At 35.2% G+C, this 24,458-nt stretch overlaps 3 protein-coding genes across 5 annotated transcripts; all 3 read left to right on the top strand.

Moving 5' to 3' along the window:
- The first annotated feature begins 1,194 nt into the window (after positions 1-1,194).
- On the top strand, positions 1,195-9,727 carry LOC110796582 (protein REDUCED WALL ACETYLATION 3). Of its 2 annotated transcripts, none has more exons than XM_056828305.1 (17): positions 1,195-1,796; positions 1,898-1,964; positions 3,000-3,091; positions 4,994-5,131; positions 5,218-5,274; positions 5,387-5,459; positions 6,023-6,181; positions 7,051-7,200; positions 7,303-7,558; positions 7,678-7,793; positions 7,902-7,988; positions 8,077-8,165; positions 8,317-8,379; positions 8,635-8,691; positions 8,767-8,863; positions 8,955-9,113; positions 9,269-9,727. In XM_056828305.1, the coding sequence occupies exons 2-17, from the start codon at positions 1,926-1,928 to the stop codon at positions 9,272-9,274; spliced, it is 1,638 nt and encodes a 545-aa protein (XP_056684283.1). In that variant the 5' UTR covers positions 1,195-1,796; positions 1,898-1,925; the 3' UTR covers positions 9,275-9,727. The 2 variants fall into 2 exon arrangements, with proteins under 2 accessions (XP_056684283.1, XP_021857333.1); XM_022001641.2 differs by having other exon boundaries at positions 1,205-1,796; positions 1,895-1,964.
- A 392-nt stretch (positions 9,728-10,119) lies between these two features.
- LOC110796588 (purine permease 21-like) lies at positions 10,120-12,987 on the top strand. The gene is made up of 2 exons (XM_022001648.2): positions 10,120-10,438; positions 11,752-12,987. The coding sequence occupies exons 1-2, from the start codon at positions 10,402-10,404 to the stop codon at positions 12,840-12,842; spliced, it is 1,128 nt and encodes a 375-aa protein (XP_021857340.1). The 5' UTR covers positions 10,120-10,401; the 3' UTR covers positions 12,843-12,987.
- A 7,012-nt stretch (positions 12,988-19,999) lies between these two features.
- On the top strand, positions 20,000-23,994 carry LOC110796583 (purine permease 21). 2 transcript variants are annotated; one of them, XM_022001643.2, is made up of 3 exons: positions 20,000-20,331; positions 21,758-21,963; positions 22,479-23,994. In XM_022001643.2, exons 1-3 carry the CDS (start codon positions 20,195-20,197, stop codon positions 23,582-23,584), a joined length of 1,449 nt encoding a protein of 482 aa, XP_021857335.1. In that variant the 5' UTR covers positions 20,000-20,194; the 3' UTR covers positions 23,585-23,994. The 2 variants fall into 2 exon arrangements, with proteins under 2 accessions (XP_021857335.1, XP_021857336.1); XM_022001644.2 differs by having other exon boundaries at positions 20,002-20,331; positions 21,815-21,963.
- Positions 23,995-24,458: the final 464 nt, after the last annotated feature.

Below are 24,458 nucleotides of genomic sequence, written 5' to 3'. Positions count from 1 at the left end.
TATACACTCTTATCTATTCTAATATTTTAAAACACAATGTTTGCATGTAATGATGCCGCGTGTCATCTCTTTTATATTATATATTTTTTTTTGTTAATTCATCATTTATATTCATGCTTTCCAATTCTCCTCCTTAATTACTTAGATATTCATTTTATTTCAAAAATACTTTTATTCATTTCACATTCTAAATTTAATTTCATTATACTTCAAATGTTTCACATTTTATTTTTCAAAATTTGCGTATCCTACTTTAAATGACATAAATGATGTACCCGAATTTTTAAATTAAGAAACTCGTGCATCGCACGGGGTAAAAACTAGTTCATATTTGATTGATTTTTTAATTTATTTGTATTCTAATTATGTAGGTACGATATCCAAATCAGTAGACTACTCTTAATTTTTAATAAAAATCCTACTGTGTACTTCGTATAATGGGTTTTTTTTATATAAAAAGATAATCTTATATGGAGTATTGGTTATATTCGTTACCAAATATAGAAAAGATAGTTTTAAAAAATATTCCCTATGCATAGAGTGAAATATTTTTTTATTTTAAGGAAAAGAGGATCAAATATTTTTATGAGGTGAAAGTTAACAAAATAATTATATAATCAAGTATTTTAATTTTTTTTAATAATATTTTTTACATCCATAAGAGAGAAAAATCAAAGAGTGACACTTGTCAACTCCACATTAATTTTTCTCTTTCTTCGTTCATAAATACTCGCAACGTTTGTCACTTTCACGCATGCCACTCCACAACTTAGATCGTCAATATCTTAAATTCTATCCAAGCAAAAATTATAAAAAGTTGATATTTTGAAAATACGTATTGCAACGAATCTACCAAGATCCCACGTAACTATGTTTTATTCGACATATAAATCATCAACAATAGTCAAAGTGAAAAATGTAAATAGTGTAAAAATATCAAACGTTTGAGTATTTATGAACAGAGAAAGTATATACTTCATATAGATAGATAAAAAAAATGAAAATTTGAGGTAGTAACTTGTAAAATTAAAAGTTTGTTAGATAGTATTTGACAAATTTTCGTTTAATTTACTCCCACTTGAAGGAAGTCTACAAAGATAGTCATGCATGTTAGTGGATCACTACTTAGTCATTTTATTCATTTCTTAATCATTATTTGAAATCTACTTCATTAACCCTCTAAAATTCCAAATGTAATCACTCTAAATTTAACTAATTTATGTTTATCAACCCAGATCAACTCACCCTAAACTTAATTAATTCGTTTTTATCAACACAGATCATTCACAGTTCAACTTTTTAAAATCCGATTAAAATTAATTGTCAGTTAATTAAATTAATCACACTGTACAATCACACAAACAAATACTGAAATATACTCCAAATAACCTCCCTCCCGTTCATGTTCTCCCTCCTCCTTTCCCACCTTTCCCTCTCTCTCTCTTACAGTGAGTTTGCAGCAACTAACCAACATCGAAATCACCAACTAATTTAACCCCACCAAACAAATTTTCTAAGCTCCATTGATTACGTCATCAATGGCGGAGTATTAGAGAAGAAACAACCAAAGTCACGACCCGCAATTGATTTTGACGTTTCCTCCGACTTTTCGTCTATTCTTAAAGCAACAGCCGACTTCATTTGACCCAGATCTTACTACCTGAATTGGGTTTTTAAAATAATCGAATTTGGTTTTCTGGGGTTTTAATCCGTATTTAATACGGTGCCCTCTCGTCTTTCTCTCTCATCAACTAATTTGCATCTGGGATTTGGCGGGTTCTCCCTCACTAATCTGGGTATTTTCCATATAGCTTTGATCTGATTGATTTTTCTCGCTGTTGAAGTTTTGATTGCATTGAATATTGATGGGGGTATTTGTTTTTGTGTTTGTTAGCAGTGTAAGATTGAGTTGATCAGGGGGGAGAATGGCGACGGTGGATTCTGGGCCTATTACGGCCGGACAGGTATATTACATGTCAATTAGTTATAATGTGGGCATGCATCAATTCGATTTCGGTTTTGATGATTGATACTTTTTTCGGGTTTTTCGGTACTATTATGAGTTGATTTGTGGAGGAAAAATAGTCAAAATACTATAGGTGGGTAGTAATGTGATTTTTGAAGGGAATTAGATTTTGCTATACACAAATAGTCAAATCTCCCTTGTTGTACACCAATGACACTTCTAAATCCAAAATTCTGGAACTGTTACTTGAACTCGAATACTAGTTTGTTCGATCAATGCAGGTTGCAGCCAATAATGTAGTTAATTTCTGATTAATTGAAATAGAATGTCCAAGAATCTTCAGTACATTTACAGTTTGTAGGCATTTGGAACTTGAAATGGGAATTTTTAAATTTTGAGATTTTAATATGAGAATTTCGGATCTAAAACCTCAAGGATTTCCGTAGTAGTCAGTAGATTTCTATGTTTCTTGTTGTTTGAATTCTTGACATAGGCAGGTTTCAAAAGTTCCATCAACTTGAATCAAATTCCAATCATTTTTTCAACATAATCAAACTTAAAACTGGGAAAATTAAGCATTTAAAATCAAAATGTCGGAAACCATACTGAGAACTGGATTCTTCCCACATAGTTTTGCTTAATTTCTTGCGTTGACTGCACTAACAAACAAGGATTTCAAATCTTATTTCATTACAGGATGAAATAGGTAGTTCTAACTTGCCTGACCTAAGCAAATGAGCCTTTTATCCCTTTTTCAGCAAAATGATGAAGGTGCTTCAGCTCTCTTCTTATCAAAATTTAACTCACTTCCTACGGACCTAACCAGTATCTCTTGCAGAAAACTGTTTGTTGACTGATTTAGTAGCTTTCATTCATGTTTGGAACTGCATATCATCTTTTCAAATCCAGGCCCATATAACAGAATAATCTGTAGTACTTGGCTCTGTTTTTCTCCACGTATATGATCTGTCTCCGCACATGACTTTTTTTTTGTTACCTGTTTGTATCAACTTTAATCCCGTATACATTGTAGGTATCTTTTCTACTTGGGTTTATACCGACTTTGGTTGCTTGGGTCTACTCTGAAATTTTGGAGTACAAGAGGTCATCATCTTATTCTAAAGTGTGAGTAGTCTCTTTTCTAAGTTCCTTCTGTAACTAACTGTGATCCAAACTGCGTTTGCATCAAAATAAACCATTTTTATGCATTTGTACAAGACTTGTAATGTTTCTAGTAATTCTATGGTATACAAATATTATTTATTATTTTGTTGTTTTGAATCATGTGTTACAACTCCATATGTTGTTTTAATATTTTTCTCCTTCGCGTTTATGGCAACAAATTCTGTTTTCTTTGAGTATCTCCTCCACATTTTTCTTCCTCCCCAGCTGGAGCCCATAGGGGAAAGGGGGTGGTGGTCGGTGGGGGTAAGATAGTTTTGTCAATTTTGTGAATTTGCTCAGACACGCTCCATGTTTTACATCTATTCTGCTTTTCCTTTCCTTATCTTTGATGACCCTAGATAGAACAATAGAAGATTTTGCATCTTTGCTACCGGTTTTGTCATTGTTATAGTCTGATGTCACTAGAAGAAAGAACTTCAAATGACAATAATGGTTATATCTGATGCAAGCGTTGACCCTTTATTTGGTTTATGTGGTTGTTTCAACATTGTCGCTTGCTGATATAAAACTTTGGTTCTTATACTCAATGGGATATCAGAACGTTTGAACTTGATTCTAATTGAATGGTATAAAAGAGTGGAGGTCTTGTTTTTTATTCAGGTTCATTAAGATTATAAAGGGGTCTAAATTTCCCATCTAATTAGCTCTAGATAGGTGTTTTATGGTCATCATTGAAGGATATACTGGTTACTTGGACATTGCGGTCCATAAGAAGTGGGCTTAGATATTTATGTTTTAAAAAATTTCTTTGTCAAATTAAATTAATATTTGTTTTGCTGCTTAAATTTGGTCATAAGTGGAGCTATTACAACATTCAATTGCAATGACATGGGTAAAAAAACTGTATTATCAGTATATTACATTATGCAGTGGGTTTTAACTTTTAAGGAATATGCATTGCTTATGCAAATTGGAATCAAGATCCACTTGCACTTGAAGGTACAATATTGAGCTCTTGTTAACAACTAAGGCATATAGATGGCGACAAAGCAAGGAGGTTATTGGAATTTACTTCCTGAGACTGGCATATTTTAGTTGTGTGGTACTCTGATTCTCTTGCAGATTATAGGATCATTTTGGGTTTATTAAGAAGTTGCACAGACATCGTTAAGCAGGTGTCACTATAATTTGGGCCAATGGTTTGGTTGATAAGAACTATAAGTGGATAATGTGTTGCAAGCTTGCAACTACCAAGGACTTCGCAACATTTCATGAGGAAACAAGCTTGACTTTTGGTGGAGTTGCTGGTGGTTTGAAATTTCCCTCTCGATTTTAAATTGCGCTTGTGATTAATTTTTTTTAGGGGAGTTGGGCGGATGTACGTTATAGTGCAAACCTTTTCTTTGATCTTCCTTCTCCTTTAGAATATCAATTAGGAATATTAATTTGGATAGCATAATTGTTTGTTTGAGTGGACCAAATCCTACCTCTTTCTGATTAGATATGGTATTGCTGTACATTTATTAGTTTCATATTTATATTAAGTTTAAGATCATATGTATCCTATTATCTCAATGTTTTGTGTCATGTCTTTCATCCTCCTTGTGTGGTGATTATAAGGTCTGTAAAAGTTCTTTGTGTTGAATGTAGTGCTTCTTTTGTATGTATTTTGAGTTGCTGTGCCTATGACCTATTAATTTACAGTAGTAAAAATGGAAATCATCTTATGAGAAAAGATACGTGATGAGTCCTGTGTTTTAGACTCTAAAATAATAATGTGTAGTGTGTGTAATTTCCTTTGGACATTTTAATTGTCTATAGTCTATACCCTATCTGTCTAGTAGTGCTAACTAAAAGTTTCTATAAATTTCTTCTGTTGAATGTGTGACTTTATCATGGCAGTCATTCAGACAATAATCTTGTTGAGTTGGGAAATGAGGTTGCGAAGGAAGATGATCGAGCGGTGCTTCTGGAAGGGGGTATTTCTAAAGCAACATCGCAAAAGTTTCCTATTTATAACATCAAGTCAAACTTAATAAGGTAGCTTTCTCAACATTCTGCTTTCTGCAGCTTAGGTTCAGTTTAGAACACTTTTGTGTTAAATACAATTCCCTTGGCGTATTCAGGTTTGTGACAATGGATGAGACTTTTTTGCTCGAGAACCGCGTTATATTGAGAGCCATGTAAGCAGTTTTATATCTGATTCGGATTTCTTACTCTGTTTTCCTTTTTTCTTCTTTATAATACGGAGTATATATTTTTGCTTTCAACTTATGATGGGTGTATCTCTGATAGTGCCGAGTTGGGGATAATTTTGGTGTACTTCTATATCTGTGACCGGACATATCTGCTGGGATCCTCAAAAAAGGTGCGTTTTATTTATTATGGGTAAATTCTACCTGACTTATGGTGTCAGTCTGGCCTTGTTGTCATTTCTACATCCACGGTTAAATAGCTTTTTCAGTAAAACAAAGTTGGTTCTCCTCTAATTCTGTCGATGGAAGTTTGTTTTATCACATATCACATGGTACAGAAGGACCGAAACCATATAAAAGATCTCAACCTGTGAATCTGACTGCATCTTCTTGTAGTGTTGTCTAACTTGTCTTGCTATTTGTCCTTCGAAATCTGTAGTTTTGATGCTTGGGTAGTTTCCACCTTTGTTTAGACTGGATTATTTTGTGAATAACTAAATGATGTGTGTATATTGCAAGTGTAGACATTTTATATAGCAGAGATGACTACTTGTACTTTCTACTCTAACAATACATTTTTCACTGAATCACAGAGTTATAATCTTATTTTTTAATACTGTAATGCAAGCTGTTGTTACTCTTTGGCTGTCGAAAAGGGTGATTATTTGTCAATCTCTAATTACATGTCTTACTTTTTCTTTTCCCGAATACTGACGTTTTAGTTTTCTTTTGACAGAACTACAATCGTGATATTTTCCTTTTTCTCTACTTGCTCCTGGTCATTGTCTCAGCAATGACTTCACTCAAGAAACATCAAGATAAGTCAGCATTTTCTGGGAAATCCATACTTTACTTGAACCGCCACCAGACTGAGGAATGGAAGGGTTGGATGCAGGCAAGTATTCTCTGAAATTATGTTTGTTATTTCTGCTTGTAAAAGGGAGCAATACAGAGTGCTCCTTGTTGAGTTATATATTGCCTGTTACTTGGCTGAGTTCAACTTGCTGAGATATTTAAATTGAGTTGTTGCGCCTACATGTGCTTATTATTTCACTTCTGCAATATTTTGACTCAATTTAGGGCTCTGGGAATTCTTGTTGTCTTTTTACTTTTGAGTTTTACTGGAAATGTGGAAAATATTTTTGAAACTCGAATATTCTTTAAAACAGAACCTTTTCTTTGAGGATCTGTGAGAGAGCAGGCTCTTCACAAGGGTAAGTCTGTGTAGATCTATTGACTTCGGAGGTCCACATTATTTGATGATTGTTATTGAAATATACAAAACAAGGTTAAAAAAATTTGCTCGTGATTTTTAAAATTAAATTTCGCTGTGACAGAGAGCTAATTCGTAGGAATGAATCTTATGAGAGTTATGACCACACCCATAATACTGAAGACACCGTTTTGTGTCTGACACCAATTGTACTGTCGACACTGCAACATCTAAGGCATCAAGTTCTGTTGTGTGACTTGACCTGATGTTTAATTATCCAGTCTCTCCTTGGAGTATCTTCTAGTGAATCAAGCTGTCAACAATTCTTTTCATGCTAGGTCTTGGTAGCTAACAGTAATATAACCAATGGATGACATCTTGCGTAATCCTTTACATCCATGGGCATACCTTAGCTTTTATGAGTTTGTGTGTTCTGAATTACTGATGATCCCACGAGATTGTTTTGTCAATGTTTGTGAGGACGTCATGTCTCATTCGTATTTAGTATTTTAACTATCCACTAATGCTGTAAACGCCTTTCAAGATGACAGGTTCTTTTTCTGATGTATCATTATTTTGCCGCTACGGAGATCTACAATGCTATACGTGTGTTTATTGCTGCATATGTTTGGATGACCGGATTCGGGAATTTTTCTTATTACTACATAAGAAAAGATTTTAGCCTGCCCCGCTTTGCTCAGGTAATATAATACTCCTATTCACGGGATATCGAGTGTAACATGATCATGCTATTATTATGACCGGCCTTTTCTAACATTGAACTCTACTGTTTTCTCTTGCAGATGATGTGGCGGCTAAATTTCTTTGTTGCCTTTTGCTGCATCGTTTTGAATAATGATTATATGTTATACTATATTTGTCCAATGCATACACTTTTTACTCTTATGGTGTATGGAGCCCTTGGTATATTTAACAAATACAACGAAATACCAACTGTGATGGCAGTGAAGCTTTTTTCATGTTTTCTAGTGGTCATACTTGTTTGGGAAGTTCCTGGAGTCTTCGACTTGATCTGGAGTCCTTTCATGTTCTTTTTGGGTCAGTTACTTCTTGTTTTTTATGCATTTACTTCTACATGGATGATACAAATTCTTTTTAGGTCACTGATCTTGGATTGAACAATTCAGTTTTTCTGACTATGATTTCTTGAAATGTAGGTTACACTGATCCTGCAAAACCAGATGTTCCTCGAGTACATGAATGGCATTTCAGATCTGGGCTTGATCGTTACGTATGGATCATTGGGATGATCTATGCCTATTACCACCCAACTGTAAGTTTCTAGAGTGCTTTTGTTTGTGTGTGATTAGCGGATAGTAATAATGTCACTAAATGCTGTTGAGTGTTGACTTTAGGCTAAAAATGTGGTACATGTTTACAGGTCGAAAAGTACTTGGAAAAGTTGGAGGAATCTGAACCAAAGAGGAGACATGCTATCAAAACTGGAATAGTTGCTGGTGCAGTAACTGTGAGTTGGATAATGGTGTGGTTGGTTATAGTTGCTGGTGCAGTAACTTCACAAACATGATATAATAAAAACTATCTGTATATTGCAGGTTGGTTATTTGTGGTATGAATACATATATAAGTTGGACAAAATATCATACAATAAATTGCACCCATACACATCATGGATTCCGATAACGTACGCCTTCCTCCCTTTTCATTTGCATTTTCTTTCTATTGTCTGTTAAGAATGTTGTTGATTGTAGTTGTTGTCTGTTACCACTGTTGAGTGACAATAATTTGTTTGTCTTGTGATATTTAATTATTGTGCATGCATCATTTTGTTGCAGTGTATATATATGCTTACGAAACGTCACCCACCAGCTGCGTAGTTTTTCTATGACTCTCTTCGCGTAAGTTTTTCTAAGCCATATGGTTATTTAACCCATTTCTGATTCGTATAACTTTGTAGTTTAATCTTTGAGTCACAAAATTTATTGTCGCCGGATATAGTTTCCTAGTTTCTCCTGTTCTAAATAAACTATTCACTGTTATTGGTGGCCAAATCACATGTTTTCAGCTGATTGTTGAAACATGAAAGCTTAAATCTTCTAGATATGTTTGTAACTTGAGGTGCCTTTTTTAAGATGTTTCTGCTTTGTCATCAGATGGCTTGGGAAGATCACCTTGGAAACTTACATATCTCAATTTCATATATGGTTAAGGTATCTTTTCTTGACATTGATAATCTGGCATTTGGCGTTTCTTGACATTGACGTGCCCATATATTTAATGTGCAGAACAAACACGCCCAATGGACAACCTAAGTGGCTTCTCTCTTTTATTCCAGAGTATCCTATGCTGAACTTTATGCTCACAACTGCTATCTATGTTTTGGTATATAAAACTCTTGTTTCCTGAGTGATCTGCATTCTACAATTGCTTCTCTTATACTTTACGTATTAATTTATTTTTGTTGCTTTTGCAGGTTTCCCATCGGATATTTGAGCTGACTAATGTGCTCAAGTCTGTATTCATTCCAACAAAGGACAATCGGCGATTGTTGCATAATTTCATTGCTGGTGTTGCCATTTCTGTGCTTTTGTATTTTGTTGCTGTTGTGCTCCTCCTAATTCCCAGTTCACCGGTAAGTGGTTTATGCAAAATCTTCCTTTAAAATATTTGAAATTGCCTTAATTTTCTGTTATAAATGATGAAACTGTGGAATACAAGGAAATATTACTGAATGGATTTGAGCGTTTAGAGATATTACTGAGGCGGAAATATTACTCTTTGTTGTAGGCCTGATACATGGAAAGAAGAATTCAGCTTACCTATACAACCACGTGGATGAACAGGGAAGATAGCTAGGATCAATCAGAAGTAGGGGACTTTTGAATATGTGGTCTCCTGTATGTATATTCTAGTTGATGAAACTGGTTATCGCGATGATTAATTAAATCATACTGGGGAACTGGGGTTAGAAGGCGTGGGAATAGAAGATTAGCAAGCAAATCTTTAAGAAGAAGATATGTAGTCAACCTCACGTCCAAGTGATATTGTGCATTAGTAATATAGCATCCTTATTTTTTTTTCGACCCTTACCCATATACCATTTTCGCTCCTATTGTGTTTGAGCCATAGCAAAATATAGGTTTTTACAGAAAGTTCCCGGGTGAGTAAAATTTGTTATTCAATTGTAATGAAAATTTTGTTGTATTTCCAAGCATTTATTATTATCTTTTCTCTTCTCTTGTTCAACTTGTATCATCAAATGGTCTTTTATGCTCAAGTGCACAACTAGACTACCAGCATGTAATTCAGTTGCAGCTCCAACTTTGAATTTAGACTTAAAATTGCTGATTTTACCTATAAATTAAGATTAAGATTAAGATTAAGATTAAGATTATTATTATGCAATTAATTTTCTGCTTAACTAAAAATAGTGGTTGATTTGACGGACTAGTTTATAAAACTATATAGCTAAGGGCTAATGAGTTGCTTCCTTGGTGAAGCACACGCTTAGTCACAATCTTGTTATTGCATATTTGCATCTGGCTAGCTAGTCATGCCTTTTGGATGTAGCTGAAATTAGGAATAAAGCATGTCAAAAATGGAATTAACCAAACAAAAGATTATCAAACTAACAACTAGTGACAAAACACTAACAACATGATAACGTGAAGAAATGCTGAATACCCTGCACCCTAGTCCCTATATATCACATGAACCAAGTAGAGATTAGTAGAGATTAGTAGAGATTAGTAGAGATTAGAGAATACCAAAGATGCCTATCAAAGGTCATCTAAGAGTCGTTCTTACCAGTTTCTAACTGTAAAAACACACACACGTGAAAACTCTTTTCTTCTCTACTACATACACCACCACCACTCAGCCTCAACAAAAGTATTACTCCACAAAATATCCATTCTGACATGGGGGATTATGAAGAACAAGATTTTCACGTTACAGGTATTGCTAATTCTTCTTAGTTATGTAACGCAATAACCCCTACATATTCTGCAACCAATTTTTATTATTATTATTATTATTATTATTATTATTATTATTATTTTCTTCTTTAAAGCATGCATTCAACAAATGATGACAAGTTATTCAACAAATGATCAAAGATGACAAGTTATTGATAACTAATCATCCCATTTCTTTCCTCTGAATGTGCATTCTTTTATTTCCAGTTTTCACTCTTCAGAATCCGCACTGTCTGCCTTTTTATTTTCGGCTTTTGTGCATAATAAACTAGCTAGTTTAAAGGGAAAATAAGGGAAAGGATGTATGCCTTTTGTTTTCTCCTCCCTCTCAACTGCAGGATTGGGGTTTGGTGGGGGAGGCTAAAATTGGAAATTGGTCATAGATTTTATTATTATTATTACTAAAATTCAACTTATTATTATTATTATTATTTATTACTTATTATTATTTTTATTATTATTATTTATTTATTAGTATTATATATTTATTTAATAGTATTTATTTATTAATTCTAATTATTATTAATGATTTAGTTTTATCATATTATTTATTTATTAATTATTGTTTACAGAGTATTAATTACGGATTATTATTTGTAAATTCTAATTCTAATTCTAATTAATTTTTTATAGCTTATTTCAGTTCAGCTCAAAAGAACATGGTCTAAGTAGCTCAACTCAAAAATAGAAATTGGTCATAGATTTTGTTTATCTATCTTAATTAATTAATATTTTAAAACAGAAAGATTTGCATGCCACTTGTCACCACCTTACAATTTAAGTTTATATATATATATATATATATATATATATATGTATATGTTAACTTATTTTGTACAACTCACCCTAAATATTTAATAGGAAGCTTTTAACGTTCTTAAAACTCCCAGTTAATCAACGCTTGATTATTTAGTTCATTGCCCCTTCAATTCAACTTCAAGTTTAGACACAAGAAGCAAGTTTTCAGACCAGCTAAAAGTGGTATAATTGACGAATGGCGAATGGCTTATGGTTTGGTTTATCATGTCAGCTACAAAAATCCACCCGACTCATGTTGCTCCACAAGAAGCCTCAACAATGATAAAGAGATCACATAATTTAAATTTAGCAATCCCTTGACATGAATAAAATCTAAGTACTGAATGATGCGGAAATGAGCACCAGAGAAACTGCTGATAAATTGTCAGTATCAGTCAATCAGCAAATGATTTGTTGAGCACTAAGCATATCCATTTTCCCTTTCTTATCGGTCTTTAGTTGATTTTCTCTGTGTAATTAATGTTCTTTGTTCAGTCAGAGACAATAATATATCAGAAGCTGTACCGAGTTCATCAGATGCAATGCAGCAACAAGGGTTAAAAAGGTGGATTCAAATAGCCATTTGCATAATTTTTATCCTTGTCGGAGAGTCCATAGCTGTATTACTTGGAAGATTATATTACAACAAGGGAGGTAACAGCAAATGGATGGGTACACTGGTGCAATTTGTAGGCTTCCCAGTTCTACTTCCACTATACTACATCTTCCCTAAGCAAGAAAATGCACCAAAAATGCATCCTCCATTGTTAAAGTTAAAGGTTGCATCAATCTACATAGTCCTAGGGCTGTTCGGAGCAGGAGCAAGTATGATGTACTCAGTAGGACTTGCATATATGCCAGTATCTACTTTTTCTCTCATATGTGCATCCCAATTGGCTTTCAATGCCTTATTTTCCTTGTTTATAAATTCACAGAAGTTTACACCTTACATAACAAATTCTTTGGTTCTGCTTACCATATCCTCAGCCTTACTTGTGTTCCAAACTAAATCTTCCCTTCCAGAAGGTGTTTCAAAGGGTAAATATGTCATTGGTATCTTGTGTGCTATTGGTAACTCAGCAGGATACGGACTGTCTCTTTCAGTAACAGAATTTACCTTTCAAAGGATACTGAAGAATGGAAGCTTCAAAGTGACATTAGATATGATAATTTCTCTGTCACTTATTGCAAGTTGTGCAGCAACAGTTGGACTTTTGGTAAGTGGAGAATGGAAGACTCTGAAAGCTGAGATGAACGGGTTTGAGCTCGGTAAAATGTCATATATAATGACTTTAATTTGGACAGCAATGTGTTGGCAGGTGTATACCATTGGATCATTAGGCCTGATCGTTAAAGTATCTTCCCTTTTTTCCAATGTGGTTGCTGCTTTAGGATTGCCGATTGTTCCAATACTAGCAGTCATATTTTTTCATGAAACAATGGATGGAGTAAAAGTGGTTTCCATATTGTTGGCCATCTGGGGATTTGTTTCATATACTTATCCTGCCTACCTTGATCTTTATAAACCCAAAACCAATAACCAAGTTACCACTAATGTATCTACAACTTATGTGAATGAAAGTTAGTTAGTTAGTAAGCTGCTTCGTTGCTGTTCAGATCATTCTGTTTAGAATAATTAAGATGTCACAAATACAATGGCAGCTATTTGTGTGTCTGATGAATATAATCATAGTTTTTCATCTCATCATAAAAGCAATGATTTTTTCTGTATACTCAGATCACTCTACGGTTTATCGTTTCTACAACAACCTCTGCATATTGCACAACAATTAATAGGCAAAACTTTCTATACAAAATTTGCCATTCCTTATTTTCTAGGGACAAAATCTAATACTTCCTCATTTTCTTAAATATTGCACAATGGTTGACTTGTACTCCTCCAACACACTATTTTGACTTTTAATATCTCAAATTATGTATAAGTAAAAATTATAAATATTAAATATTTAGAAAATACGATACGAATCTTTCATGATCTCACATGACTGAAAAAATACTTACGTATGAGTTACATAAAATTGCCAAAATCGTAGTTTAAATAGTGTAAAAATTAAAATGGTGCGATATTTAAGGAATGAAAGAAGTAGATAATCACGTCGCTTTTGTGAAAACCTCTAAGCTAACCAGCTGCTTCTCATGTTGAATAGCATTTTGACTCAATTTGACCTCAAAATGTATCTAAATCGAGAAAGTTGGACCAACCTACAATGAATGTTAGGAATGAATTTCCCTTCGATTGTATTGATGTCAGATTATGTTTATATGCAAACTAGTATTAGACCGAAACAGTCAAGGCCCAAAGACTACATAAGGCTAATTACAATACTAGGCCTATTTATAATACAAGCTAGGCTTAACCCCACTCAAGTTGGAGCATGCAAATCACAAATGCCTAACTTGTCGAGTAAGTATGAAAATTAACGTTTGCCTAATGCTTTCGTGAATATATCAGCAAGTTGTTCATCCGTCTGAACATGACTAGTACTAATAATGCCCTCTTTAATTGCGTCCCGGACATAGTGACAATCCACCTCAATATGTTTTGTGCGCTCATGGAAAACTTGATTATGGGCAATATGCAAAGCAGACGGACTATTACCAAAATAAAGCTCATTGCACGAGAGTGCTCCATTCCCAGACTACCAAGCAAAGCTTTAAGCTATTTTAACTCTGAATTAACTACAGCCAAAGACCGATACTCCGCCTTTGCGGAAGAACGAGACGTCGTGTGTTGCTTCTTGGTCTTCTAAGAAACCGGAGAATAACCAAGAAAAACCAGCCAACCAGTAAGCAAATGTCTCGTTAAAGGGAAACTCGCCAATCAAAGTCACACAATCCTGTTAATCGCAAGTCACAGCCGGCACACAAGAGAATCATATCCCTTATCCCAAACAACCTTTCAAATAATGCACAGTACGAAGCGCTACGTCCCAATGTTCTTGACGAAGGTGTTGCATGAATTGTGCCAGAATATGCACTATGTATGGTAGATCTAGGTGAGTGAATGACAAGTACATTAGACGACCCACAAGTCGACGATACATCTCCGAATCATCTATGAAAGCGCCATTAGCAAGTGCAAGAGTGTGGTTTTGTTCAATCGGAAACCCCGCCGGACGCGCCCCTTACATAGCCTGGAAAATAATATCAAGTGTGTATTGTAGGGGAATACAGTTAAATACATATAACATGTGCGGAACAATCCCCAAAGCCAGGAAACATGTATAAAGCACAGATTAAGCAAACTTACATTCGAAGCATGTTTTCCCGAGTTTATGATTCACGAACACGAACAAAGAACTCCAATCGTCGTTCCTCTATTGGGTTCACCGACACGTTCAGATCTGTCTTGATAATCGTAGCTTAGACAATATTCAAGCGTGTTTGCTTTTTGGGAAGAACAGTTTTGTGTAGAGAGCAAAACTGAAACTACGTAATTTCTGAATTAGGTTTAGGGTTAGGAAAACAACTAGGGAGTGTGGAATATAACCCAAAGGTTATATTTGTGTAACCGGCCAAGGCACAAGGCCTTAACCGGCCACACGCATGCCCACACTCACATGCAAGCCCAGCAGCAGCCGAAGCCCACAGCAGCCGAGTAGAAGCAATGGGTCGCGGGCCTTGCTTGCTATGCTCGCTGCGCTGCTGCCCCTTGTGCGCGCACAAGCTGTGCCGCGGGCTGGCTTACTTGCTGCACGCGAGCTTGCTGGCTCGTTGGGCCTTGCGCACATACGCGCTTGGCTCGATGGGCCGGCAACTCCGTTGAGGCTCGTATTCGCGACCAACGCCTTACGGCTATTATTTATCGTATCGTACACGACGAATCACCGTCGTACGATACGATTATTCGTTTCGCCCAGCTTAGGAATATTCGCGATACGATATACGATTCCGATCCAACGTCATATCGTATATTATGTTTTTCCGAACTAATTCCCGAAAAGCTATTAAATGAATTTCCGATTCATTTAATCCGGTGATCTGTTACATGCCATTGGTGTGACCTTATAGGTTCAGTCAAGAGTAACCTTTGAGCCTAATATAGATTAGAACTCACTGATCCGAAGCATTGCTCCAGCTAGCTGTTTCGATCACTTGATCTCACTAAATTAATTGTTCGTAATTAATCTCAACCTTGGTATTAGACTTAATACACCTTGGGTGAAGGACACATTTCCTTCAATCTCCCACTTGTCATTCAGACAAGTGTGCATTCACATTCCTTTGTTGCTTAGTGTTACTTGTTGAACATAAGGTAAGATCCAAGCCATCCTTATTAGGTCCAGAAGTGTTTCTCGGATTACTGAGTTCAACTGTTAAACTTTTACAGAAGGTTAAGCCTTAACCATTCTGAGCACGGCCATGTATTTTCACAGTATCTAACTCTCCGAGAGGCCTTGTTACACAACAACACCATATCCTATCAAAGATAGGAGGACAATCCATTCTTTCAATCTATGAACATTCACTTTGATTCATAGTACGCCCAATAACTGCTTTTATAGCCTCCTTTTACGGTGCGACATTTTGATAGCATTAGAGCGAACTAATTCTCAAACGAGCAATCATAATTACTCATGTTCAGAGGAATGGTTCTAATCACCATTAATAAGAACTTCTTATGACATGAATTTAATCTCTTAAAGTTTTCTCATGGTCAATCCGATACAAGATCCAATAAGTATTTATGCAAAAAGATTCTGACATCCAGTCAATCTAGTTCAAGAAACCGAACTACAAATCTACTTGCAATCTAATCTTCATTAGTCATTGGTTGTCCACCTTTCAATGACCTGGATTAGGGGTCCTTTGTGACTTCAATATTCAAGTTCACTTATGGGTGTTTCTTTGTCGAAGAATCCATCTTGACATTCCATTTGAATGTTTTGAATCACTTGGACTTTTCATTTAATACTAAACCAAATTAAATGAATATGAAAAAAGAAATTTCATAAATATGAAATGGTTAAACCAATTGTTTTAAACACAGATCTAACAGATGTTCTAAAACAAAACTTAGAAAATCAAAGCCATTCTCCAATATGCTTGATTCCCGTGGTTGCTACATGTGCGTTGTGCTTCACTTGTGGCAACGGTTTAGTCAATGGATCCACGACATTGTCGTCAGTTTCAACCTTGTAAATCTCGATTTCTTTCCGTTCAACAATTTCTCAAAGTATGTGAAATCTCCGCAGTACGTGCTTGGATTTCTGGTGGCTCCTAGGCTCCTTTGCCTGGGAAATGGCTCCGCTATTGTCCCAATACAAAGCCATTGGTCCTTTAATGGAGTGGACAACCCCAAGTTCTTCGATGAACTTCCGAATCCAAACAGCTTCCTTTGCTGCTTCTGAGGCAGCAATGTACTCGTCTTCAGTTGTAGAATCCGCAATGGTGCTTTGCTTATCACTTTTCCAGCTTACTGCTCCGCCATTGAGGCAGAACACAAAACCAGACTGTGATCTGAAATCATCTTTGTCGGTTTGAAAGCTTGCGTCCGTATAGCCTCTAACAATCAACTCATTTGTACCACCATAGACCAGAAACAAATCCTTAGTCCTTTTCAGGTACTTTAGGATATTCTTGGCAGCAGTCCAATGCGCCTCACCTGGGTCTGGCTGATACCTGCTCGTTGCACTGAGTGCGAATGAAACATCGGGCCTTGTACAAATCATAGCATACATGATGGATCCAATACCCGATCCTTGGTTTGCGTTGTGCGTTCTGTTATACACCGGAAATTAATGTGAGGATTATTCCACGAGGGGCTCCTTTCGTGTGGGCGCCTTTCTCGTGGGTCACCCCTACGTTCGTCAAAGTTAGGTTGCAAGTCTGCCATGATACTGTACCTCCCCACAGACGGCGCCAAATGTTGTGGGAACTTTAATTTGTGTGTGCTGACGTGTCACCCTTTCCACGGAGGTATCAGGTATGCGCTGGAATTGTCTTCTTACAACCTGCCAAAAAAGAATATTCTGGTAGGAATATTCCCTCCGATACCTAAGTAAGTATTTGGTAGAGAGAGAAAAAAGTTTAGAGAGAAGTTAGAGCAGAAATGTTTAAGGTAGGTGGGAATGAATTGATTGCCCTTTACCTTGCGATTTGGACTATCCGATACCTAAGTAAGTATTTGGTAGAGAGAGAAAAAAAGTTTAGAGAGAAGTTAGAGCAGAAATGTTTAAGGTAGGTGGGAATGAATTGATTGCCCTTTACCTTGCGATTTGGACTATTTATAGGGCCCAGGTTTAGGGATTTGTTTCTAAACCCTACATGTCTGATGGATTGATGCCTTTAGATGTGGGCATGTGTCCTCAATAGGAGTTGGATGGAGGGCTTAGTATGTTCCTCTTATAGGACTTTCCCTTGTAGGGCCTATCAAAGCTATGTAGAAGCCCAACTACCAGTTTGGTTTAGTCTACAGGAGGAGGTCTAGATACCTAAGAAGTGTCACCGCCACGTGTCCTTATACGATACGGCAGGAGTAAATGAGTACTTTATGCCACATCACCTTCCCTTGGGAAAGGCCTCTTATACTACCACCAAAAGCAAGAGAAGTTTTTCTCTTCCGTTCTAGGGACGTTGGTGTTAAACTGATGTTCGTGGACTAATTAGAGGAGCAACACTTGGGGCTCTCAGATCTTCGAAGCTTGCATACAAACGGGAGAACACGCTACAAAGGTTGTCATTCTTCAATCATAAATCTGGTTCATATTATTGTTATGCATGTGATCCTATGATAGATGTTAGGAAATTGTTTCCCGAAATTCCGCTTTATGCATCAATAGTATCATAGAGTGGTATTAGTTTTAGCCTCTTGCATAATGTTTTGATTAACTTTTATTTATTAAAAAAAGTTGATAGATAAGTATTTTAAAAGGTTAAATGATTAATTTTATACATTATAATTGATTTTGAAGAAATAATTTTTATTATAATGAAAAATTTTATCACTAAAAAATAGTTAACTTCTACATATATAAGGGTAACTTTTAAGCACTTTGAATTAACTTTTACTCCAGTGTTCGATATTTAATGTACACAACTTATAAATAAGAATTTATGCATCCGATTTGCAATAAATATTGTAAGACGGGATATGAAATTACCCAAAATGATTAAAAGCAAGTTTTTTTTATTTTAGTGATAACATTTTTCTTTTAAATAAAATTATCTCTTCAAAATTATTAATAAATGTATTTCTTTACAAAATTTCCCTCAAAAATATATTTCATAACATAACATAAAAAGCTATCAAATTGAGAGAAATTATCCCTTAAAATATGTGTATACCAGTAGCTAGTCTCTTGTGTGACTAGCCACACCATCAACTTGATGGTGTGATGTGCGCGCGGAGCTACAATGGAGAAAATACGTTATTGACTGGTGTTACTTGACTTTCTATGTTGGTGTTACTTATGTATTATATTCGTTGTTACTTTTCTTGTTTTACTGCAGTTACTTCAATTTCATATTTGAGGTTCCTTGTATAGACTGATGTTACTTTACTTTCTATGATGGTGTTACTTATACATTGTATTCGATGTTATTTTTCTTGTTTCATTGCAGTTTCATGTTAGAGGTTCTTTGTAAAGATTGTGTTACTTGACTTTCTATGTTGTTGTTACTTATACATTATATTCGCTGTTACTTTTCTTGTTTTATTGCAGTTTCTTCAATTTCATGTTAGAGGTTTATTGTATAGACCGGTGTTACTTAACTTTTTGTGCTGGTTTTACTTATACATTATATTCGATGTTACCTTTCTTGTTTTATTTCAGTTTCATGTTAGATGTTCTTTGTATAAACTAGTGTTACTTGACTATGTTGGTGTTACATATACATTGTAGTTGCTGTTATATTTCTTGTTTTGTGGCAGTTTATTCAATTTCATCTTATAGGTTCATTGTATAGTCTAATGTTACTTATACAATGTATCCGTGGTTACTTTTCTTGTTTTATTGCAGGTTCTTTAATTTCATGTTAGAGGTTCTTGTTATAGACTGGTGTTACTTGATTTTCTATGTTGGTGTTACTTTTAGTTATTGTAGTTTCTTCAATTTCATGTTATAGGTTTTTTGTATAGAACGGTGATACTTGACTTTCTATGCTGGTGTTACTTATACATTATAATATAGTCATCGTTACTTTTCTGGTTTTATTGAAGTTTCATGTTAGAGGTTCCATGTATAATTTGATGTTACTTTATTTTCTATGCTGGTGTTACTTTTAGATTACGTTAACCAACATACTAAGCTTTAAACACGATGAACTTATTTATAAATATGAATATGTCACGCCATCAAATTGATGGTGTGGCTGGTCACATACTCCCTCTTTAATTTAAAAAGATATATATACTTTGATCGGCACGTAGTTTTAGGAGGGTGAGTTGAATGTATTAAAATAACATAAAAGTTGGGTAGTGGGTGAATTATTTGGTATATTATAAACATGATGTGGGTAAGTATAGTGACCACAAGAAAGAAAGAAATATTAATATAATTGAAAGTGGAGACCAAAATATGTCAAAAAAGTAAAGTGTACTATATCTTTATAAAATACAGCCGTTTAAAAAAAATGTATATATCTTTTTAAAATATAACCATTTCAGAAAAGTATATATCTTTTTAAAACACGGAAGGAGTTTACTGGTCGATATAGTAGATGTGCAAGTGCAAGAGCTGTTATAGACGATTGATGAATATGCTGAAATGACCCCAAAGCAACATAAAGAGACGAAAAATAGAGTATAGCGACGTGTGAATATCCCCGACATTATTCAAATAAAATACACGTCGTTGTGGAGGAGAACCCGTTGCTTTCGTTCTTATCTTACTCCACTACTGATTAGTGTGATTACTACTCTTCATCTCCTTGGATTTCACCAGAGTGTTGTATCTTGTATATAAGCTTTTCGACAATGGCGTCCAAGCTTTCTACGTGTTTTCTCACCCATGGTTCCACCGCTTTTACCTCTAAACACTTCAATGTCCGCTTAACCGATTTAACTCATCGCAATTATCGATTGCATTCCGCTGCTTTTAAGCCTAATTTGAGGTACTAATTTCTCGCTTATTGTTTTAGGGTTTTGATTTTCTGTTCTTGTTTGAGTTTATAGATGCATTTATTGCTTTTGTTTGCTCTTCATTTAGCTTAATTGTGATAAACTGGTTGATGGTTTGGAGCTTTTTGTTGAGCTTGGTTTAATTGAATTGGGATTTTGTTTAGCTATGTCAAAGACCTCATGGCCGTTAAGAGTGAAACTATGCTAAAATTATCGACACCAATTCTCTAATTTTTTGCGAATTTGGGCATCAGGTTGGAGGATATTTTGGGGATGCCAAATATTTTATCCGTTTGATAATTTTATACTCTAATTGCAACTTGTAATATTTTGAACTAATTTATGATAATTAGTTTTAGGTGATTATTTGTGTAAATCCTGCCACAAAAAAAAGAATAAATTGTATCTTGGATAGTTACGTATGTTTGAGAAAGCTTGGGCTTCGTTGATTTTCCACGTACTCGAGATGGGGATGGAAGTCTTGCACATGGCTTCTTAAGTATATGGAGTACTAGAAAGAATTGATTGTATGTATTGGGTATTTTGGAGTGAATAGATTGCCCCCTTGAATGGAAAGGTCCTAATCATAGTATCATCCCTAAACTATAATTGAGGTAAAAGAGGTGACCTAACAAGACTGTCATCCCGAAACTATAATTGAGGTAAAAGAGGTGACCTAACAAGACTGGTGGATTTGGCATGTTGTTTAGACGGAAACCGGGGCTGCATTTAAGTGCTTGCCCATTTTCATTGAAACCTTAGAAGGACAAACAATCAAAATTATGTATATAAGGAACAATACGATTGTGTTAGGTACTCAATGAGGTATCTACCTAGTGTAAATAATGCTGTGATATTCGTTGACTCAAAACGTAATTGTTATGTCTGCCCATCAATCAGTTGGAACAGATTGAGCATTAGGATCAGAGTCCTAGAATGCAAAGAGACAACCATATGATAGAACTTATTTGTACCTTGTCGATCTATTACTTTGTAATGTAGAAGGAAATAGCGAAGAAAATAATCTTTGAAATTCTTAATTGCATTTACGCTCAATTCTGCAGGACGTGTTTAGATGTAAATATAATCTCCCCTATTAATATCATTCCTAAGATAAGGCTAAAAAGGAGGCTGTCATAGAGGTTCTAAAAGATGTTTGACTAGAGCTCATGGATCATCTATTCATCTGTTGAATAAAGGACATCATAATACGCTGACTTATGCTTGTAAGTTAGAACAGTAATGTTAACATGTTTTTGTTTGGGTATCTCGTGGCCTCGGATGATTCTTGACTTTGTTAAATGTCTTGTAGGTTGGTTTGTTTTCTTTGACTAGTTTTAGCCTTGCTGATTCTTACGTTTCTTTATTCTTTTTTCTTTGTTTTGTTGGTCTTTGCCCTCACATCTCAACCAAAAAAAGACCTTGTTGTCTAGGTCCACACTTATACTTTGATTTGTTGCAATTCTCAAATGAAAGATTACAGGTCAATAAAATCTCCCCGCTACTGCCCCGTATACATGCAAATCAGCAACCAAATGGTGAAGCAGATGCGGAAATTGAGAATGCTTCTAACGACCGTATTTCAAGCTTAACGCAAGAAATTATACCCCAGACTGATGTTAACGGTATGTGACTATACCCTTAATGCAACTTATTTTCATTACACCCTAATTATTATAAATGATGTTAGGAACCAAGTCATTCAATCATACATGTCTAATAATGGCATTAAAAAGTTGAATTTCAGTAACTTCAAGGTTTTGAGAATCAAAATGCTTTCTAACACATCTAGTCAAAGTTCATACCGGTGAAGTCAGAAAAACTGATATTTAGAGGCGTAACAGTTAAAGAGATTTAATAAGAAAAATGAACAAGAAAAAAAAGACAGCATGAGACACCTGTTATTATGAAGTGGGGGAAGTGTAGCAGAGATGAATTGCTAGTCCCAGTTTGCAGTATCCAACATCATCAGTTATTTAGTGGTTAAACTGATTGTTGACCAACAGTAATCATTTAGATGTTAGATAGAAAGATTGTCAAATCTGGACAAGATCTTTTAGTTTCAGCACAAGTATTTTCCCCTATCCCACCCCTACCCCAAAATAATATATGCTCCTCAAACACTATGTATTTGGTACAGTCAGCAACAGCAGACCAGAAATTCTGCCTCAGTCAGATGGTACCTCCAGTTTATCAAGTTCAACACAGCAGCCAGGGTTTAAGTGGTGGATTGTAATCGCGTTCTATATAGTTTGCGTCCTCCTTGGACAGTCAGTAGGTATGATACTTGGAAGATTGTATTTTAATGAAGGTGGGAATAGCCAATGGATGGCAACACTGGTGCAGTATGCAGGCTTTCCACTGCTATTACCCTTGTATCGCATCTTTCCAAAGAAATCAATCCAGAGTCACACACCAATTAATGAGCTTTCTCCTCTCAAGACTGCATCAATCTACCTGTTTTTTGGGCTGTTTGTGGCTGCAGTGGGTCTGATGTACTCAATAGGACTGCAATATGTACCTGTTTCTACTTTTTCTCTCTTGTGCGCGTCCCAATTGGCCTTCAATGCCCTCTTTTCTTTCTTCTTAAATTCACAGAAGTTCACACCCTACATAATTAATTCTCTTGTCCTGCTTACCATCTCATCTGTCTTACTGGTGATTCAGTCTGGTTCTTCCATTCCTGAAGGAGTTTCGAAGGCAAATTATGTCTTTGGTTTCATTTGTGCTATTGCTTATCCGATGGCATATGGACTGCTACTTACCTTAACAGAGTTTACCTTCCAAAAAATACTGAAGAATGATAGCTTTGAAGCAACATTGGATTTGCTTCTTCGTCAGTCATTTATTGCAAGTTGTGTAGCAGTGGTTGGAATCATAGCTACTGGGGACTGGAAAACCATAAAAATAGAAATGGATCAATTTAGGTTTGGAAAATTGTCATACGTGTTGACCTTAGTTTGCACAGCATTGAGTTGGCAAGTTTACAACATTGGTTTATTTGGATTGATAGTTAGGGTTTCATCGCTATTTTCCAATGTTGTTGCTACTTTGGGATTGCCTATTGTTCCAGTGCTAGCTGTGATATTTTTTAACGACATAATGGATGGGATAAAGGTGGTGGCCATGTTATTGGCCATTTGGGGATTTGTTTCATATGCGTATGATCAATACCTTGATGAATGTAGTAAATCTAAGACTGCAAATCCGACTCCTGCGTATGCATCTGGAGCCCTTGGGAATTAAAACTAGTTACGGGAAGATGGAAGAGAATACTCTAACAGCTCTTCAGGTCTTGAATCGGGTTTATTAGCTGATCTTAACCTCATTAGGTCTTTGCTGGTAGTTGAAAGCCTAACCAGCGAAGTTCTCCTGCTAAATTTGGATCTTCGAGGACATAGTTGTTTAAGGTTCAAGTTTCTTTGTATGAGGGCTTGAGGCCACTGTATTTTTGTAGCAATGTGCTCTACCAGAAAAATATTATTAGTCTTGTCTTATTTTTTTTTTTTTGTTTTTTTTTTTGAAGGTAAGGAAAATGTTGTGTTTTTACATGCCAATGTATTTTTATATCGATTTGTATTTGTTTCTTCAAAAAATGTAAAACGCGTATCTATTTATGTCATCTCACTTGAGAGCAAGATGTGGTTCTACATGAATTGTTTGATTGCTTGGTTCATTGAATAGTCACAAGGTACTTACACGAGCTATACATAATACAATACATTAATATTCCATTCGTCTGTTTTTATTCTTTCTGTTTGTTATCGTGCACGTCATTTAACAAATAAGTAGTGTGTATACCGGGCGATGCTCCGATTTCTATTTTAAATAATATAATTTGATTGTAGTATGAATAATTGTTATCTTTAACTATTTTCTTTACTTAAAAGTTATTTGGTGTTCAAATTAAAAATGTTTTGTCCATCAACATCTAGTGAAAGTATAAAATAATTGTTAGAGTTAGTACATAACAAATGGAGTAATAAACATTCAACATTCCAATTTATATACTTATTTACGTGGAGCAAAAATCATAACAAATAGTTGGCTAAGAGGGTAAGACTTCTACCTTACCTCTTATTGGTCTCATGTTCGAGACTTACTATGCGAAATTGTTTTG

The sequence above is a fragment of the Spinacia oleracea genome, chromosome 5 (genome assembly GCF_020520425.1).
Source record: "Spinacia oleracea cultivar Varoflay chromosome 5, BTI_SOV_V1, whole genome shotgun sequence".
NCBI lineage: Eukaryota > Viridiplantae > Streptophyta > Magnoliopsida > Caryophyllales > Amaranthaceae > Spinacia > Spinacia oleracea.
Note: the sequence above shows the minus strand (reverse complement) of the source record. Positions and strands in the feature narration are given on the sequence as shown.

Coding starts and splice junctions, on each gene's coding strand:
- LOC110796582 (XM_056828305.1), top strand. CDS start 1,926: ATGGCGACGGTGGATTCTGGGCCTATTACGGCCGGACAG. Junction 5,275..5,386: donor CGCGTTATATTGAGAGCCAT/GTAAGCAGTTTT, acceptor TATCTCTGATAG/TGCCGAGTTGGGGATAATTT. Junction 5,460..6,022: donor TGCTGGGATCCTCAAAAAAG/GTGCGTTTTATT, acceptor TTCTTTTGACAG/AACTACAATCGTGATATTTT.
- LOC110796588 (XM_022001648.2), top strand. CDS start 10,402: ATGGGGGATTATGAAGAACAAGATTTTCACGTTACAG. Junction 10,439..11,751: donor ACAAGATTTTCACGTTACAG/GTATTGCTAATT, acceptor TTCTTTGTTCAG/TCAGAGACAATAATATATCA.
- LOC110796583 (XM_022001643.2), top strand. CDS start 20,195: ATGGCGTCCAAGCTTTCTACGTGTTTTCTCACCCATGGTTCCACCGCT. Junction 20,332..21,757: donor GCTTTTAAGCCTAATTTGAG/GTACTAATTTCT, acceptor AACCAAAAAAAG/ACCTTGTTGTCTAGGTCCAC. Junction 21,964..22,478: donor ACCCCAGACTGATGTTAACG/GTATGTGACTAT, acceptor TATTTGGTACAG/TCAGCAACAGCAGACCAGAA.